This window comes from Pipistrellus hanaki (genome assembly GCF_964339955.1).
Source record: "Pipistrellus hanaki genome assembly, chromosome: 3".
NCBI classification, from domain to species: domain Eukaryota; kingdom Metazoa; phylum Chordata; class Mammalia; order Chiroptera; family Vespertilionidae; genus Pipistrellus; species Pipistrellus hanaki.
In genome coordinates this window covers 953,456-972,468 of record NC_140505.1, presented here as the reverse complement: position 1 = coordinate 972,468, position 19,013 = coordinate 953,456, and the positions used below count along the sequence as shown (strand labels likewise).

General features: G+C 55.9%; 1 protein-coding gene across 34 annotated transcripts in view; it reads right to left on the bottom strand.

Moving 5' to 3' along the window:
- CSMD1 (CUB and Sushi multiple domains 1) overlaps nt 1-19,013 on the bottom strand; it is a 574,681-nt gene that overhangs the window by 264,086 nt on the left and 291,582 nt on the right. For all 34 annotated transcript variants that reach the window (XR_014794550.1, XR_014794551.1, XR_014794558.1 and 31 more), the window contains exon 5: nt 14,883-15,090. Coding sequence is in view for 3 of the 34 variants with exons in the window: in XM_084878313.1 (XP_084734439.1) it covers nt 14,883-15,090 (208 nt within the window). In the remaining 31 variants the exon portion in view is untranslated. The remainder of the gene's footprint in view (nt 1-14,882; nt 15,091-19,013) is intronic.

Below are 19,013 nucleotides of genomic sequence, written 5' to 3'. Positions count from 1 at the left end.
TAAATACATTACAAGAAACTGAGATAACAGGAAAGACTACCCTGGGGTTTACAGCTAATGAAAGATAGGGAACGTTATTGGAGTTAAGACCCAGGGCACTACACATGTCTTCCCAGGCAGAATGCAGTAGTTCTGACGAGAAAGCAAACATCACATGCATGTCACACAGTTTCTCCCTAAGTCAGGCTGAAACTTCATATTTTGAAGTAAACGCTGCATAAAACTTCGTTTTCACACAAATTCAAGCTGGACCTTACAGCACGGGGATGTTAATTCCCCCTCGGAGAAGTTCCTTGCTCGCTCGAACCTTAATCTTCTTTCTCAGAGAGACTTCGAGAGTTTAAGAGCTACTTAGTCAAACCGAGTGACGTGAACATTGCCGCCACAGACAAGGAGCCTGCCTGCTTTGCATAAATTATTTCTCATTAATCGCCCAGCGGGACACGCTCGCTCCGATCCCTTCATTGTCAACAGCCTCCGACGCGCCTGCTCCCGGAGAAGCAGCGACGCGTGACGTTCTCAGAACTCGGCGACGGCTAATTTCCACCCTCCCAAACAAACACAGCCTTGTACAGAGGACCGTGTAATTCAGAGTCATTTCCTAAATGATACTTTTGGCTAACGGTCCCCCTTTGAGACTTTGCGCTCCCGTCCTCGCATCCCCCCGTGACCTGGGGTGCTGGGGACATTTCACAGAAACAGAGCAGTCCGCTCCCCGGGACCATCGCCTGTCCTCATCGGGGCACACACGGCTTTCGCTCTCATTCCGGGGTGTGATCTGGAGCAGGCCCTGGGTCCGCTCAGGCCCACTGCTCCTTGGAACGAGATGCAGATGCTGCATGGCACGGACTCACAGTTCCCCATGGAGCTCCGGGGGAGGGAAGAAATGACTCGGAGAGACTGGAACCAGACTGACAGCTGTCAGAGGAGGGGGCGGGGCTCTGGGTGAAACAGGTACAGAAATAAAAAACAATCTCATAAACATGGACAGCAGCGTGGTGACTGCCAGGGGGTAGAGGATAGACATGGAGATGGAGGGAGAGTTAACGTGGGGCCCACAGGTTGAGACCCGCTAGCAGGGTCACCTAAGACCCCCGGAAAACACAGATGTTTACATTATGATTCATAACAGTAGCAAATTTACAGTTATGAAGAAGCAATGAAAACAATATGATGGTTGGGGGTCACCACGACAGGAGAAGCTGTGTTAAAGGGCTGCGGCATTAGGAAGGTGGAGAATCACTGGTCTGTACAGTCCTTAGTGTGCTGCTCAGTATCTGCAGCCACAGCACACGCAGTGCTGGCAGGCTGTGGACATTCACACACACACACACACACACACACACACACACACACACATACACACGGGCACACGTGGGCATGCGCACACACAGTCTGACTGGTAGGACTGAGAATGAATCTCAAAAATGTTTTATCCATTTGAATCAAGCCCCTACGGATGCTAATTTATTTTACCATGCATCAGCATATTTGCTGTGTCACATTTTTCATTTGAATTAAATGCCAGTGAACTGAATTAAAAGGTCGGTGGTGTGATAGAGAATGATCCAGAAAGCCAAGTGCTCCATCCAATTCTAACGTGTGGAGGATAGCTCTGGCAGTTTTCCTCAGTGGTCAGAATATTGGCCCACAGTCTGAAGGGTCCCGGGTTCAATTCCAGCCAAGTGCATGTGCCTGGGTTGTAGGATCAGGGCGTGTGCGGGAGGCAACCAGTCAATGTGTCTCTCTCACACCAACATTTCTCTCTCTGTGTGTCTCTCCCCCTCCCTTCCACTCTCTCTAAGAATCAATGGACAATATCCCCGGACGAGGATTAACACCCAAAACAAACAAATGAAAAGGCCTGAGGCTGCATCCTGAGCTGCAGCCTCACCTCCCGAATGGGAGCCATGCTGTCCACGGCAGCTCTGAACTGTGCAGCCCGGGAACCGGAGTCCCCGTGAGGACGCCGACAGGAGGAGGAGGCTGGGGCTCCACGGGGAACATACAGAGTCGGTTATCTATGCTCCCTGTTTTGTAAAGTGTTCACGTCTCCCCTTCATCTTCTAACCGGAGCCTCCAAATTGCTTTGAGCTCTTCCTCGGCTCTCTTCCAGGTCGGAGCCGATGTCCTCCCATCTTTCCTTGCGCTCCTCGGGGCTCTTCCTTTTCTTCCTTTCTCACGCAGGAGCGGCTGGGACCTTTTCCACTCACACCCGAACTTGGCGGCGAGCCCAGCTCCTGCACCCCTGCCACTGCCTGAGTGGCTCCGCTCCTCCCCCTGGCTCTCCCTCAGCCGAAAGGCAGGGCCAGCCGGGCACGTGGCCCACGCCGAGGAGCTGCTGAACTGCTTGGGAATGAGTAAGCAAACCACGGGAGCGCGAGTGCGCTCCACAAGTCCCCAGCGATCCCGCGTCAGACACGGGAGGCTCACACTCATGTGACCACTGTATGTGCCTCGCTCACGTGTGTCTCTCTCCAGCTGGAACCTGCCCGTCCTTTGTCCATGAAGAATTCAGCTCCAAGGGGACATGGACGGTGGGTACAAGGTGAGTCCGAAGAGGTCAGCAAGGCAGATGGCATCTGTGTTCCACGTGAGGCAATCCCTGTTCATACGAAGGCCTTCTGTTTGGCCCCTTCCAGACAGGGATCATGAAAGGATTCCCTGTTCTTGACGAGGACCTGCCCAGGAAACCCCTCTGGACTCACCGTGCCGCCCAGCTGTGGGAGGATGGGGGGTTTCCGGACCAGAGCTGTGGCTCCTGGACTCTGGGGGACACACTCAGTGTCACACAGAAGGAGGCGGGAGTCCCCTGCCCCACCCTCAGCCGTGAGCCTATGGAATGTTTGCTGTTGTCATTAAACATTTATGTTATTGATTTCAGAGAGGAAGGGAGAGGGAGAAACATCAATAATGAGAGAGTCATGGATCGGCTGCCTCCAGCACACCCCGCACTGGGGATCAAACCCTTAACCCAGGCCTGTGCCCTGACCAGGAAAGGAACCGTGACCTCCGGTTCCTAGGCCGATGCTCAGCCACTGAGCTACACTGGGCGAAGGCCATGGTGTTGGGTGGAGGTCATGGTGTTGGGTGGAGGTGACAGTGTTGAGTGGAGGTCATGGTGTTGGGTGGAGGTGACAGTGTTGAGTGGAGGTCATGGTGTTGGGTGGAGGCCATGGTGTTGGGTGGAGGTGACAGTGTTGAGTGGAGGTCATGGTGTTGGGTGGAGGCCATGGTGTTGGGTGGAGGCCATGGTGTTGGGTGGAGGTGACAGTGTTGAGTGGAGGTCATGGTGTTGGGTGGAGGTCATGGTGTTGGGTAGAGGCCATGGTGTTGGGTGGAGGCCATGGTGTTGGGTGGAGGTGACCGTGTTGGGTGGAGATCACCGTGTTAGGTGGAACCCGGAATGGATTCTAAAAGTAACGGAGTCTGTGAAGATTCTTTGGAACTCGTCAGCCCCATGCTCCTGTGAACATCTGCCCAGGTTTCGGGCCGATGCACTGGTGGGCATTACTGACACATCACACGGTGGTTTGACAATAAAATCACCAGCTGACGAAGCCGCAGGAGAATCACATGTATGATCACTGTAATTTACTGACGCAGAGGCCTGACCCCCGGAGAAAGGGGCTTTCCCATGCCATGCTCAGCGATGAGAGGCTGGTCAGGTGAGAGGCGAGAGCCATGTGATCTGAAAACTCGCCCCACTGAAGCCCTTTCACCGGCCCTGGCTCTCAGGAGAAGCTGTTCCTCCATGTCTGACTGAGCAACCGGACACCAAGGCCACCGGGGCTCCGCGTTGTCCCTACAGCGTCGCTCCCCGAGGACGTCGCCTGTGCTGACGGAGTGCTGGGATCAGACACGTGTGCGCTGCCGTGGGGGGTCCTGGGGTTGGAAATGCTCTATGATGATGCTGTTCTGAGCCCTGGGACAGTCACACAGAGACGGTGGAGCTGGGCTTCCATAAAGGACACGCCACCAGCACCTGCCATGGCCAGTGGAGAGCAGCCAGGGGCCCACGTGCTTGTGGTGGTGCCTGCAGGTGCGGAGCCAGCAGGGGGCCCGAGGGCGGGCAGTGGCCCTCACCGGTGGCTCCTCTGGGCCCAGCGGACCCCAGACCCAAGGGCCCGGCTCCGGCTGGACTTGACCCGACACGAGCTCGTCTCGTGATTCCTGGAGAAGCCATGGCCGGACTTCCAAGGCCAGAGTTGGCCTGGACTTCGTTATGTGCCAACAACACAAAGAACAGGGCACCAAGCAAGTGCTCAAAATGTCCTCTCCCCACCTCCTCTCCGAAGGCGCTTGTAGAGTCTTCATTCAAAATCACATTGCTCATCCATCACTTCCGGCCATTGTGCCTCCGTTGTTTAGCCGACAAATAATATCCTGTGTGTATCAGCTCACACAGGCGGTGGCGGTATGTATAGCAGGCCTCCTGTTAGACGTCCAAGGGGAAGGAAGCGGGAGTGCATTTCATAGGAACTGACAGAGACCTGCCCTCCCAGGGAGACCCGCTCCCGGACGCTGGCCAGCACCTCACAGAGAAAACATGTCTGCTCTGGAGTGGAGACGGCACAGCCAGGCGGCCTGCACACGGTTTTCAATAAGAAATGACGTGTGTTTATTTTTTAATCACTGATGTACTGGCTCTGTGAATACTTCATGAGTTCTTAAAAAATCATTAAAATTTATCTTTCTAGGTTACTCTCACCTGACAGAGTAAACGCATACATTTTCCTCATATAGACAGTACTTCTGTGTGTGTGTTTTTTTTTAAATAATATTTTTCATTGATTTTTTTTTTTTTTGAGAGAGAGTAGAGGGAGGGGGAGAGAAACACCCATGTAAGAACAGAATATGGATCAGCTGCCTCCTGCACGCCCCTGACTGGGGATGGAGCTGGAGATCTGACCCGGGCAGGTGCCCTGACTGGGAATGGAACTGACAACCTTCCGGGCATGAGATGATGCTCCCACCCAGGACCTTGCCTGGCAAGGCCATCAGCACTTCATTTCTGCACCAGAAGGGGGCACGTCACAGTGCCGGCGAGGACACGTAGGTTGTGGTCAAGCTGCTTGTCACCTTTAGCATGCACCCGCACATGGGGCCAGGTGTTCTCCTCTCGCTGACTCACGCATCTGCTCCAGTGTCCAGGCAGGTGGCTAGCCCCGGATGGTCAATAAATACTCATGGGACCGAGTCAGCCCCAGCTCCGGGGGATCCTCCCCTTTTATCCATCAGGAGCCAGTGACACGGCAGGAGCTGCAGGGAGGAGTGATGCCGGGACCCTGGACCCTGAGGACCACCCCGACGCCCGGTCAGACTCGCCGGCCGGGGCTTTGTCACGGCCAAGCACCTTCCATCCAAGACTTTCTGCCATCGACTCCTTTGGTCTCCACAGGGACCCGTGCCACTATCCCCATGAGGAGTGCTATTTATGGACAATGACTTTTCAACATTGAAACTCCGTGAAGGCGAGGACGTGGCCCACAGCCTAGACCAGCAGGTGCACGTCAGGATGAGATGAACGAATGAATGAATGAATGAATGAGGTCTAAGTAGATGACCTCCCGGCAGAGAAGGAAGCAGAGCTGTGTCAGCTGCAGGAGGGCCTTGCCCGCACGTGAGCTGGGGTTCCTCTGGCGGCCAAGCCCTGCTCCTTGCACAGGACGAGAAACCCTCCCCGTGCTGCACTCACTGCTGCCGAAACCTTTCTGCGTTTAGAGACGAGATTCCTGTCAGAGCCAGATATTATTAGGAGAGAACGCTGCCTCCTTTGGGTTCCTTCCCAGGTACTCTATACCACAAACACACAAATGGTTAGGCTGGCCGTGGTCACCCACTCTGTGCACTCTCTGCCGCTTTTCATCAAAACAAAGAGCTTCCTGCACACGGGATAGGGGCCCCACGAGACCCCTGAATACACCCTCACCTTCCAAGGAGAGCGACGCACAGAAGCCGATTAGTTTGCAAAGCATTTAAAGAGGTGATCATCTTAATCAAGAGACGGGTTTCTGAATGGAGCTGATGGTGACATCGACGCCAGGAACACACAGGCTGGGAGCTGAGCTGCACGTCCTGTCTGAGCAGCTCCTGCCACGGATGGAGTGAATCAGGGCCCCTCCATACAGACACTGTAACATGACATGCTCACATTGCCTGTGATCTATCTATCATCTATCTGTCTATCTATCTATCTATCTATCTATCTATCTATCTATCTCAGAGCTGGAGATATGACCTGGGCAGGTGCCCTGACTGGGAATTGAATATATATAAATTGAATATATATATGAAATATGCAAATTAGACCGGGATGCCGTGACAGGTCATGACCAGACAGGAGGAGGTTGCATGCAGGTGAGGCCCGGAGTGGAGGCGGAGACAGAGACGGGGGTGGGGGGCTGGCGAGCACGGACAGGAACGGGGGGCCAGCCCACAGCCTCCTCAGCTGAGCGCGGGCCTGGAGAGGAGAGGGCGGGCCTGCCTCCTGTGGAATCAGCACAGCTCCCTCCAGCCTCCTGTGGATGCTGGCGGCCCACTTCTACCTCCTCTGGAAGCCACATGGCTCCTGTGGAAGCAGCGTAGCTCCCAGCAGCGTGGCTCCCGTGGAAGCAGCGTGGCTCCCGTGGAAGCAGCGTGGCTCCCAGCAGCGTGGCTCCCAGCAGCGTGGCTCCCAGCAACGTGGCTCCCGTGGAAGCAGCGTGGCTCCCGTGGAAGCAGCGTGGCTCCCAGCAGCGTGGCTCCCAGCAGCGCTGCAGTTCCCGCTGGCTCCTGCTGAAGTGGCGGGCGGCCCACTGCACGCGATACCACGTGATGGGCTGCTAGTTCATTGATAACAAGGAAATCGTAATGGCCGTTGTCCAATATAGCACACATCACCCAGACGCACCATCCATGACAGAACCGTATATGCATATACTGATCATATCCCATCTAGTAGGCTCCGCCAATTCCTACAAGATGATCCAGCTAGACTACAGGACCCCCGAGGGAAATCTTTCATGTCTTCTTTAATATCCTGCCTCACCCAGCACAACCTAGAGTAGAATATTCAAAAATAAGTAAATCACCCAGTGAGCATGAAAGCTCAGAAGCTGAGCATCAATTTACGAACCAGGAGGTCACGGTTTGATTCCCAGGCAGGGCACAGGCAGGGTTGTGGGCTATATCCCCATTGTGGGGCATGCAGGAGGCAGCCAATCCATGATTTTCTCTCATCATTAATATTTCTCTCTCTCCCCCTCTCCCTTCCTGTCTGAAATAAATGAATAAATAAATAAATAAATAAATAAATAAATAAATGTGTGTGTGTGTGTGTGTGTGTGTGTGTGTGTGTCTAAGTGACCCTTACCATGAAATAACTAGAACAACCAGTTGCTATGACACGCACTGACCATCAGGGGGTAGACACTCAACACAGGATCTGCCCCCAGCCCCCCCATTGCTCATGGGATCTGCTGGCCAGGGTGAGGGACGAAGGGGGGGAATGGGGGTGCTGGGTTTGGCCGGCAGGTCCCAATCACCTAATTGGGGCTGGGGCCCCCAGGGCTGGAATGGGGAAATGGAGGTGGGTGTCGAGGGAAGGAGGAGGCAGGGAACCTGATCAGCCCTGATCACTGGCCAGGCCTAGGGACCCCACCTATGCACAGATGTGCACCAGGCCTCTAGTATTTGATAACTAAGTAAATCTTGCTGAAAAATAAGTGTATAAAAGAGAGAGAAAGAAGGGGAGGGAGAGAGATTTCTCTAAAGGGCCTGGGACAGCCTAAGAATCACACTGAGGGAAACTCATGGGTATTTTGCTATTGAATTTTATACCCTTTTGTTCAAAGCAGCAAATATTTTCAATTTTCTGGGGCCAGGCACAAAGCCCAGGTTAAATTTTATTTTCCAATTTCACAGGGAAAACCTCTGCCAGTCCCGAGAGGGGTGGGGACGCCTCCCTCTGCTGATGAGAGGGTGGTAAATGGCCAGCTGCCTCTTTGGCCATAGATCCCTGGAAATTAAAAATTAAATATTAATTCCGGCCTCGGCGAGTCCATCCGTGTCTACTTAGTGTGGATGGATCCGCTGCCCCCGGCTTCCTTCCATTTCATTACGTTGTGCGGCCGGCTCTCTGCTCAGCCAGGTCACAGAGGGATGTGGAAACAAGTCACGAGCGAGTCTAATGAGCCAGAGGCCGTGTACACACCACGTGTGGGTCCCTCTCCCCCATACGAGGCATGGAGGGCTCCGTGGTCACCCGCCTCCTGTCCTTCTGCGTTACAGCTCCCCCCGCCCCCAAACATCGCCCTCAGCAGGTGCTCACTGGTGGCTGCAGGTTGGAATGTTCACACCTGCCCGCTCTGCCCTCAAGTAACGGTCCCAAGAGCATCCCAGGATGACAAAGCAACGCCGGGTTGCTGGCCCGGAGAGCTCCGTCTAACGGGGAAGCAGCCATGGGCAGCACAACCACCATGATGGGAGGGACAGCCCCGCCCCCGCCCCAGCGGCCGGGACCCCGAGCACCTGGCACCACGGAACGTGGCAGCTCCAGGCCCAGACACCCACCTCCCGGGAGCCAGCCGCTCCCAGTGTGCTCCCTCCTCCGATCTGATACACTCCCGAAGCACACATCATTTTATCTCCTTTATAAAACATTCATCACTCACAGATTTATCCAGCACATTCTTTTCTCCCCGAAAGGTGCTATCGCCAGAGCGCAGGAGGCCTCTGCGATGGTCCGTGTGTCACTGCCCGGCCAAGCAGCCCGCACACGGCCACCGACAGAGGGCCTCACACAGCCCGCACATGGCCACCGCCAGAGGGCCTCACGCAGCCCACCATACGGCCACCGACAGAGGGCCTCACACAGCCCGCACACGGCCACCGACAGAGGGCCTCACACAGCCCGCACACGGCCACCGACAGAGGGCCTCACACAGCCCGCACACGGCCACCGCCAGAGGGCCTCACACAGCCCGCACACGGCCACCGACAGAGGGCCTCACACAGCCCGCACACAGCCACCGCCAGAGGGCCTCACGCAGCCCGCACACGGCCACCGCCAGAGGGCCTCACACAGCCCGCACACGGCCAGCGCCAGAGGGCCTCACGCAGCCCGCACACGGCCACCGACAGAGGGCCTCACACAGCCCGCACACGGCCACCGCCAGAAGGCCTCACGCAGCCCGCACACGGCCACCGCCAGAGGGCCTCACACAGCCCGCACACGGCCACCGACAGAGGGCCTCACGCAGCCCGCACACAGCCACCGACAGAGGGCCTCACGGGGCACCAGCTCTCCGCGCTAATGATGGGCGGGCCCGTTTGAGGGACATCCTTTGAGTGAAGAGTGCCACCTGCCCCGGCCACAGGCCTCCCAACCCGCTGGGCTGTACCGACCACTCACTGAACACGGAGGCTGGCGTGAGAGGCGTGTGCCCGGTGTACCACTCACGCCTCTGACATGCTAATGCTCTAAAGGGGACACGGCTTCCCTGTCTGGAGGCTCCCGCTAATGACCGAGGCCTCGTCTGCCCGCCAGACATTCCCATCAGCTGTTATCTATTTTTTTAATTTTTATGTTATTATTATTATTTTTTAAAAATATATTTTATTGATATTTTTTACAGAAAGGAAAAGAGAGGGATAGAGAGTTAGAAACATCGATGAGAGAGAATCATCAATCAGCTGCCTCCTGCATACCCCCCACTGGGGATGTGCCCGCAACCAAGATACATGCCCTTGACCAGAATCGAACCCGGGACCTTTCAGTTCACAGGCTGACACTTTATCCATTAAGCCAACCCGTTTTCGGCCAGCTGTTATTTTTCAAAAATTATTTTCATTGACTTCAGAGAGGAAGGGAGAGGGTGAGAGAGATGGAAACATCCATGATGAGAGGAGAGAATCATGGATCTGTCGCCTCCTGCACGCCTCACACTGGGGACCGAGCTCACAACGGGGCCTGTGGCCTGACCGGGAATGGAGCCTTGACCTCCTGGTTCATGGGTCCACCTTTAACCACTGAGCCATGCCAGCCAGCCCCGTCAGCTTCAATGAAGGATAGGAGGGCGGAGTGGGAAGCCCAGAGGGTGGGGCCGTGACATGCACTGGGGTGCGGACACAGGTGCAGCTTCCACAGCCTCCTGGGAGTCTGTGCTGTAGGAAGGTGAGAAGCCGGGAAAAAACAGGCAAGGCGGGGTCCCCTGTGGGTGCGCCCAGGTGGGGGTGTGCCCAGGTGGGGGTGTGCCCAGGTGGGGGTGCGCCCAGGTGGGGGTGTGCCCAGGTGGGGGTGTGCCCAGGTGGGGGTGCGCCCAGGTGGGGGTGCGCCCAGGTGAGGGTGCACCCAGGTGAGGGTGCACCCAGGTAGAGGTGTGCCCGGGTGGGGGTGCATCCAGGTGAGGGTGCGCCCAGGTGAGGGTGTGCCCAGGTGAGGGTGTGTCCAGGTGAGGGTGCGCCCAGGTGAGGAAGCGCCCAGGTGAGGGCCCAGCAGGTCAGATTCTCTCCTTCCCCCTGAGCTCACACTGTGTCCCTCCTCCCGCCTGCAGCTCCCTCAGACACAGAGCAGCCAGATGGGGGCTGGCTTTGAGGTCAGAATGTAGGGCGCCCCTTTCCCGGGGCAGAAGGCCATCTGCTGGCGTTTATTCTGGACGTCGTTTGGAGGAAACTGGCGGGTGTTAGTGGGCTGTTCCCACCTGCCTTCCCTTCACTGAAGCTGATGGGGCCAGCTGGGGTGGCTCAGTGGCTCAGTGTAGACCCATGGACCAGGAGGTCAGGGCTCCATTCCAGGCCAGGGCACAGACCCCTGTGGTGTGCTACGACACGTGGCAGTCCATCGAGGAGACGCAGGGAGGCGCCCGCATGGCCAGGGGCTGGCCAGCTGTCTGAGCAGCAGGGAAGCCCGTGCCCCGTGCACCCACCGGAGGAGGGGCGGCTGCAGTGACGGTCAGATGAGGCCAATCCCGGCCACTGACCTCACAGACTCAGGGGTAAGTCCTGGCTCTGCGTGTGGAAGGCACGATGTGGAGCGGTTTGTGCATCTTTCTGAGCCTCAGACTTCTCACCTAAAATGGTGGAGTAACCGCACTGACATGCAGGGTTGATGGTGGAGGTAAAGGAGCTCACAGATGCCAAGCCGATTCCCGGGGTCAGTACACAGATCTCCCTCTGCTGTCACCTTATGAGGTGCGCAGTGAGGGCGGGGTGCTGATTCACCCCGTTACCTGCACAGCACCGAGATCTGTTCTGTCCGTGTAGAAGTCTCCGTGTCATTAAGAAGCACTGCTTCACAAAATGCCCCTCTTAGGTCCTGGGGGGCCAGAGGCTGCCCACAGAGAGCTGTCCCAGAACACAGTCACGGGCTGTGCCAGAGAATCAGGAGACGGGGACATCCAGGCCCCCCTGAGGCTGCCGGGGAATGGAGAGGCTGAGGAGGAGAAATGGGGAGAGGCAGGGAGAGGAAGGAAGGGCTCGGAGGGGCTACTGGCAACAAGACAGTGACTCTCATCATTCCCACACCCAGCCTCACAGAGGGAGCTAGCCCAGCAGCAACCCCGCCCAGCTGGCCTCCCAGTCCTCATGGCTTCCCCGCCCACCAGGCTTTTACTTGTGAGAAACCCCATTATGACTGAACTGAGTGGCACAGAGAAGGGGCGAGGGCAGGCAGTGGTGGGAAGCGGCCTGTGCTGGTTGGCACCGGGCTGGGCACACCAGCTCCTGCGATGCCCCTGCAGCCCGGAGGTAAGGCAGGGACCCTCGCATTTAAGGCACAGCAAGCTGGCGCATGACATCATCCGCCACATTTAGCCTCCTTGCTGTAGCCATGGCAACCCTCCCCTACAACATAGCTGAGTTGGTAATTTCACTCCCAATTAAATGAAAATAGGGCTAATCCTATTATTGGTCTTAACACTTTCCCAAGTAGCTTCTTCGCGGAGTGCCCTTGCCTGGATGTCCTGTCTGTTTAAAAATAGATTCCTGGGAAACTGTGTGTGCGTGCGCGGGCCTCGGCCACCGGAGGCCGCAGCATCCCCCGCAGTGACAGCCGCCCGGCCGGCGTGGGGCCGGGCACAGCCTCCCACGCTGCCACCCGGTGTTCCTGGGCACTGGGCATGTGGGCGACACACCTGTCAGAGCCCGTCACGCTAAGGTCATGGAGAGACACGGTTAGAGAGAAGCCGTGCCGTTCATTCGTGTCCATCTGAAAAGGGCACCTCCAGGGATTCCGTGTCTGTGGTACATGTGCTCACGCACACGTCGAGTTACTACGGGACAGCCCCTCCTTGTCGCCTCCATGAAGTCACCGGAAGATGGGACTCCGTTAGCACATGGCCCCGGAGCCACCCTTCCAGCCAGCATGTCCCCCAGAGGCCTCTGTCTTCCCCGACCGCCCACAATGCAGCACGGGAGGGCAGTGGGGGGGGGATTCCCTCTGGCTGGCACCTCCCTGAGGGGTCACAGAGCAAGGCTGCAGGAGGCAGCAAAGCCCTGAGACCCAGCAGAGGGACTTCCTGATAGCCTGCCCCCCACCCAGGGCTGTCCTGCCAAGGGGTGCGATGGGAGGGGGAAGACGGTGGACTTGGAGTCAGAGGCCTTGAGGTGGAGCTTTGGCTCCGTCCTCTGCTCTCTCAGCTTCCTCATGGGCAACTACCCACCCGGCTTCGGTGCCAGACCAAGGGCACCATGGAAATCATCCCACAAATATACACATGGCCCGGCCAGTGGGGCTCAGTGGCTGAGCGCTCACCTATGAACCTGCAGGTCAAGGTTCCATTCCCGGTCAGGGCACATGTCCAGGATATGAACACAAAACTCTCTCTGATGGTGGTTGTGGAGCAAACACACCACCCATTCCCCTCCCCCCCCAGCTGGACATGTGCCCAGCAAGGGGGCTGCCCAGTGCCATCACCCTGAGAGAGGCCTTCTCCCCACCAACCACACCGCTGAGGACCAGGCACCTGTGCTGTGCGTCTCACAATGAAACCGGACCGAGTAATGTTACCGCCGAGAGCGTGCGGCATCACCATCTCCAGGGACTGACGGAGACCGGGCACGGGCATGGCTGAGGGACTCATTTACATGGTCACGAGGGACGCCCTTTGCTGAGTAGATGGTTGGGTGGTTTGTCCAAGGTCAGGAGGTGTGTTTGCGGCAGCACTTGGGGGATTATCTTGGACGGACATTCGGTTCTCAGCTCAGAATCCGCTGACTGATGGAGGCACAGGGAGGCCCATGATAGTATCAGCACGTTCATGTTCACGTCGTATCATGAAATGGATAGACCGGCCAGCTGGCTCCGTCTCCACTGCTCCTCAGGACTCAGAGGACAGGAAGCGAAGACAGCAGAGGCTGTGGTCATTTTCCCCTCACTGAAGGGACACTGAACGTATGCACCGCAAAGCCAACGCGAGGCGATAATGTGCCCGTGAACGGGAACCCTCTGCTCTGAGCCCCGAGTCTCAGGAAAGAAAGTGAAATTGAATTTCGATAATTGGCTTAAACGGGCGGCTAATGGATGACATGCTTTAGGTTTGATTCCTTTGTCCTCGAGGCTTCATGTGGAAATGCACATTTAAATGCACAGAAATATCCGCACCACTCACTGCACACTCTCTCCCGCCCGCACCCACAACGCCCACCTCCCGTGTGCTCTGCCAGGATCGGAATGTGCGTGTATCTGAGTTAGCTCTCACTTCAACATCTGAGCTAGACTTCTGGCGCCGTTGTTAGAAAGCGAAGGAATTAAATAATGAGAACAAAGGAAGCGGTTCAACCTACAAACGACTTAAAGGAGACGCACCACAGGCCTTCCAGCATCCGTCCTCTACATTCTCCCTTTCCGACGCACTCAGAGACCAGCGGCCCTTTCCTGTAACCACACCGTGAACCTGCATCGGGGCTGTCGGCTGGGTGCAGTGACTCCTCGGTCAGCGCACCAGGCACCAGGGCCCGACCGTGCCATGCTGGATCCACGTACACAGTTTCCCTTGACCCCCACTGTGGTCACATGATTTGGCGCAGCATCTCCAGGGAGGAGGAGTTCAGTGTGCATCCTGCAATCGTGCACCTGCAGCCAGTGGCCAGGGACAGGGCATGGCCACAGTCTAAAAATATCTGATTGATTTGCATCAGCTCTGTATCAAGTCCCAAACTTACCTCGCTCGGCTGTCTTCTGTGTGTCTGAGAGTCCAGAATGAGGGCCCAGAGCACAGAGACTCCCAGTCCACGATGCCACCACATTAGAAAGACATTGTAGAGACTTTGGAATCAGCCATGATATAGATGACATCTTAGTAGCACACAGAGCAAGGCAGAGAAAGAACTCTCGTGTCCTCCCATGACTGCCAATGACCTCTAACCACCTCCAGTGACCTCCAACAACCTCTAATGACCCCCAATGACCTCTAATCCCTTCCAGTGACCCCCAATGACCTCCAACCACCCCCAATGACCTCCAACCACATTCATGACTTCTAACCACCGCCAATGACCTTCAACCACTTCCAGTGACCTCCAATGACCTCCAACGACCTCCAACCACCTTCATGACTTCCAACCACTGCCAATGACTTCCAACTACCTCCAATGAGCTCCAACCACTGCCAAGCCAATGACCTCCAACTACCTCCAACCATGTCCATGACTTCCAGCTACCTCCAATGACCTCTAATCTCCTCCATGACCTACAACCAGCTTCATGACTTCCAACCACCGCCAATGACCTTCAACCATGTTCATGGCTTCTAACGACTGCCAATGACCTTCAACCACCTCCAGCGACTTCCACTGACCTCCCACCACCTCCATGACCTCTAATCACTTCCAGCGACCTCCCACAACCTCTAATGGCCACCCGCACAGCACTGCTGAAGGAAGCCGGCCCCTCCCGCACTCACCACACGGACGGTGCCTCCGTGCCGCTGATCTCCAGGAAGTCGTAGCCCTCCTCCAGCTGGAAGTCGGTGAAGACCAGCGCGATGGTGTCCCCGGGCTCGGCCAGCACAGTCCACGTGCAGTCGGCGTTGTTCTCGTACTCGGACGGGAAGTGGGGGCTGGAGATGCTGCTGCTGGTGCCCCGGAGGGTCCCCCCGCAGGCTCCCTCGGCTGCAGGGACAGAGGAGGGGAGAGCCGTTCAGGGTGGGCTGGGGCACAAGAGTGTCTGCAGTGCCACGGGGTCCCTGACGGCGTTTCCTCACCAGAGACCGAGCCCCCCAGGTCTCTGTGCGTCCGCGCCTGTAGTGCTACGGGAAGGGACGGTCTGGGTCACTTCGCGTCACCAAGTAACCGCCCTCCGCAGAGAGGGAGCCGTGGGCCGAGACCCGGGCTGCCGCCGGCCACGGTCACAGGCCGGTGGACAGCGGTTCCCAGGATGCTCTCGGGTCCCGGAGGATGGAGATAAGCAGGCATTTCAGACCCGAGTGCTCCTGCCATTGTCCTTTGTGCTTGGACGCTGGGCTTGTGGAGGCCAAGCTCTGACGGAGGTGCCCCCACCTCTCCCTCCCAGGGCGCCGGAAGGTGTGTGCGAGTTTGAAGTTCAGAGAAGCTGACGCCACAAGAGGGCATCACACAGACGTGGACACATCAGACGTTCCCGAGGAGGAAGCAGCTGCGTGGAAGGTGAAATTGGGAACACCTCGGGGAAATGCCAAGTAACGTCAATAAAGATGAGCACATAGAAGATGGAAGTGATATGGTGCCAAGTGGTGGAGGAAGGAAAGGAGGGAGGGAGGGATAAAAGGGAAGGAGGAGGAACAAAGGAGGGAGGGAGGAAAGAAGGGAGGAAGGGAGGGAGGGAGGGAGAAGGGAGAAGGGAGGAGGGAGAAGGGAGGGTGGGAAGTAAGGATGGGAGGGAGGGAGGAAGAGAGGGAGGAGGGAGGAGGGAGAAAGAGAGGGAGGGAGGGAGGGAAGAAGGGAGGGAGGGAGGGAAGGAGGGAAGGAGGGAAGGAAGGGAAGGGAAGGGAAGGGAAGGAGGAGAGAAGGAGGGAGAAGGGAGGAGGGAGGGAGAAGGAAACAGGTTCCCCACCCCTGATCTAAAGGCTCAGAGGATCGGGGAGTTCATTACCGTGCCAACGTCCAGGGACCATGTGACCATGGAGACAGGCCGGTCCTGGGGGATTCTGGCAGGTCTCATTGCCCAGGACCCGGCTATCCTCCCTGCACACGGGCCCAGTGAGCACCGCGGACCTCGATGAGCGTGAGCAGGCAGTGCTTCCCGGCTCCCGCTGGCTGACCCAGAGCCTGTGGGCATGGAGGCCTGAGCCAGACTGACATGCCAGCACGCCTCTTCCTCCGCGCTGAGGTTAATAATTTATCAGGCATTTGGCTTATGTAAATGTATTAAGACAGAGAGACACGTACGTGGCGTTTTCCCTTAAATAACCTGCTTGTGTTCAATAACTTAATTAAAGGGACAGGAGCTACTGCAGCAGCCTTTGGAAATGGTTCCATTTGTGACAGACATTACACCATTTTCCCATGAAGAAGAAGCCCAGGTAAAAGAAGTTCATTAGGAAACAACTATTACATTTTCTAATTATAAAAATTTTATCTCTTTAGAAAAACCTAAGAATCAGTATAGATATAATAGATTCATTGTGGTTGTTTTGTTTAATATACCTCTAATCCCATTTGGATGGAAAGTAATATATGTGACTCTTTTATAAGACAAACTAGAGGCCTGACACACAAAATCTGTGCGAGAGCAGGCCTTTGCAGCTGCGAAGTTCATACAGGCACTGCTGTCCATCACTGCCCCTCACGTGGCTCCGTGGACATACAGGCACTGCTGTCCGTCACCGCCCCTCACGTGGCTCCGTGGACACACAGGCACTGCTGTCCATCATCGCCCCTCACGTGGCTCTGTGGACACACAGGCACTGCTGTCCATCACTGCCCCTCACGTGGCTCTGTGGACACACAGGCACTGCTGTCCATCACTGCCCCTCACGTGGCTCTGTGGACACAGGCACTGCTGTCCATCACCGCCCCTCACGTGGCTCTGTGGACACACAGGCACTGCTGTCCATCACCGCCCCTCACGTGGCTCCGTGGACACACAGGCACTGCTGTCCATCACCGCCCCTCACGTGGCTCTGTGGACACACAGGCACTGCTGTCCATCACCGCCCCTCACGTGGCTCCGTGGACACACAGGCACTGCTGTCCATCACCGCCCCTCACGTGGCTCCGTGGACACACAGGCACTGCTGTCCATCACCGCCCCTCACGTGGCTCTGCTCCTCGGCGGTTCCTGACGTGTGGGTCCCGACCGTACGTGTCAGGGACTCGGCCTTGCGCGTGGGCCCTCCACCCAGGACGCAGCCTGGGCCCAGCACCTCTCCTCCTGCCTCGCTTTCCCCTCTGGGCGGGTGCCTGCAGCGTTCCCGCAGTTCCATCGCCTGCAACGAGCCTCCATTCCGCCCCCTTCGTGTTCGAAGTGGGCTTTTAACAAACGCCCTTCTGGGCCTGTGCGTGGCATCAAACTGCACCATTTCTGAGGGAAGACGTCAGAAAGTGAGGTGACAGAGTCATGGAAATGCAGAGGCACCTTCACACACAAGGTTTAAAAAGAATGTTCTAGAAAAACTGCAGCATGACGTGAAGCAATATGTCAGACACAAGCTAATTGTGGAGAAAGAAGTCGGGTCCTTATAGCAATCCCCAGGGGTTCAAGGGCCCCTGCGTGTGGCTTTGTTTGTTCCAACAAGTAGCTGAGCTGCCACCTGGGAATGTTCCTTTGTAGTCAGCAGAGCAGCAGGGAAATTTCTAGAAGAGATAAAGTCAGGCAGGCAGAGAGAGCAAAGTGATCAAAGGAAAAGATTAAGAAAATGAGATTATGAGCCAGCTTCCTGGCACCCGGAAGGATGATTATTATATTTTAAATATATTTTCATTGATTTCGGAGAGGAAGGGAGATGGAAAAATCAATGAGGAGAGAGAATCGTGGATCGGCTGCCTCCTGCACACCCCCCACTGGGGATGGAGCCCACAACCCGGGCCATGTGCCCTGGCAACTCAAGGGCAGAATGACCTGTCAACCAGTCACTGTGACACACACTGACCACCAGGGGGCAGACACTCAACATAGGAGCTGCCCCTGGACGGTGGCCCGCGAGGCTGACGGGGATGAGCTGTGCTCCCACAGGGGCAGATCCCACAGCCACGGCCCCACCAGTGCACGAATCCACGCACGGGGCTCTAGTAATACCATAACATAACCCATCCATGTTAATAAACAACTAAAATGCATCAGAACCGTTGCTTTTCTATGAATTTTGCTGTATCCAGAGTAATGTTTTCATTGAAAGCTGGAGAATTAGGGGAAGGGTAATGAATGCCATTTAGAATCTCTCCCGCCCCTATATTTTTTACACATTATGTGGAAGGACAGTGAAGTCAGGTCAGGCCGCCATGCACCCATGAGAATCAGCACACAACAAACATTTTTCAACAAAATAATGAAGGTTAGTACAGAGTCCCTGCAGCGTTTTAAAAAAATGGTGCCCCTTGGACTCATGAGGGGAGGGGTGGGAGGTTGCCAAGTGGGTGGGCTTTGGCTCCGACACCCGATTTCCCTCAGAGCAATTATTTCTTTAACTTGGTTTCCTATCCCGAGTTTTCACAGAATCTTGCACTTGGAAAAAAGATCCTACAGCTAAAACGCAGTGTGAAGGTCATCTTGTTAATCAAAGAAGATAAGGTTTTTAATAAAAGATGCGTCTGGATCTATGATTCCTATAAGTGGGGAAATATTCTAAGTATCAGCGGAAATCACGGCTCCCCATTCCTCCCGAGGAACCTCAGAACTCTTAGAGGCTTTGTGCCAAACTGAGTGTATCACAGGCCTCGCCTGGGCATAAACGCTGCAGGAACATAACTTGAGGGCATAATTCAAAATTCAGAATAAAACATGATTTAGAGACATCCTTTGCACATTGATCATAAGGGAAAATGGAAACCAACTAAATGTTTAATAAGCTGTAAATCATTAAAGAATGATGTGTCTGAATCACACAATCACCCCAGGG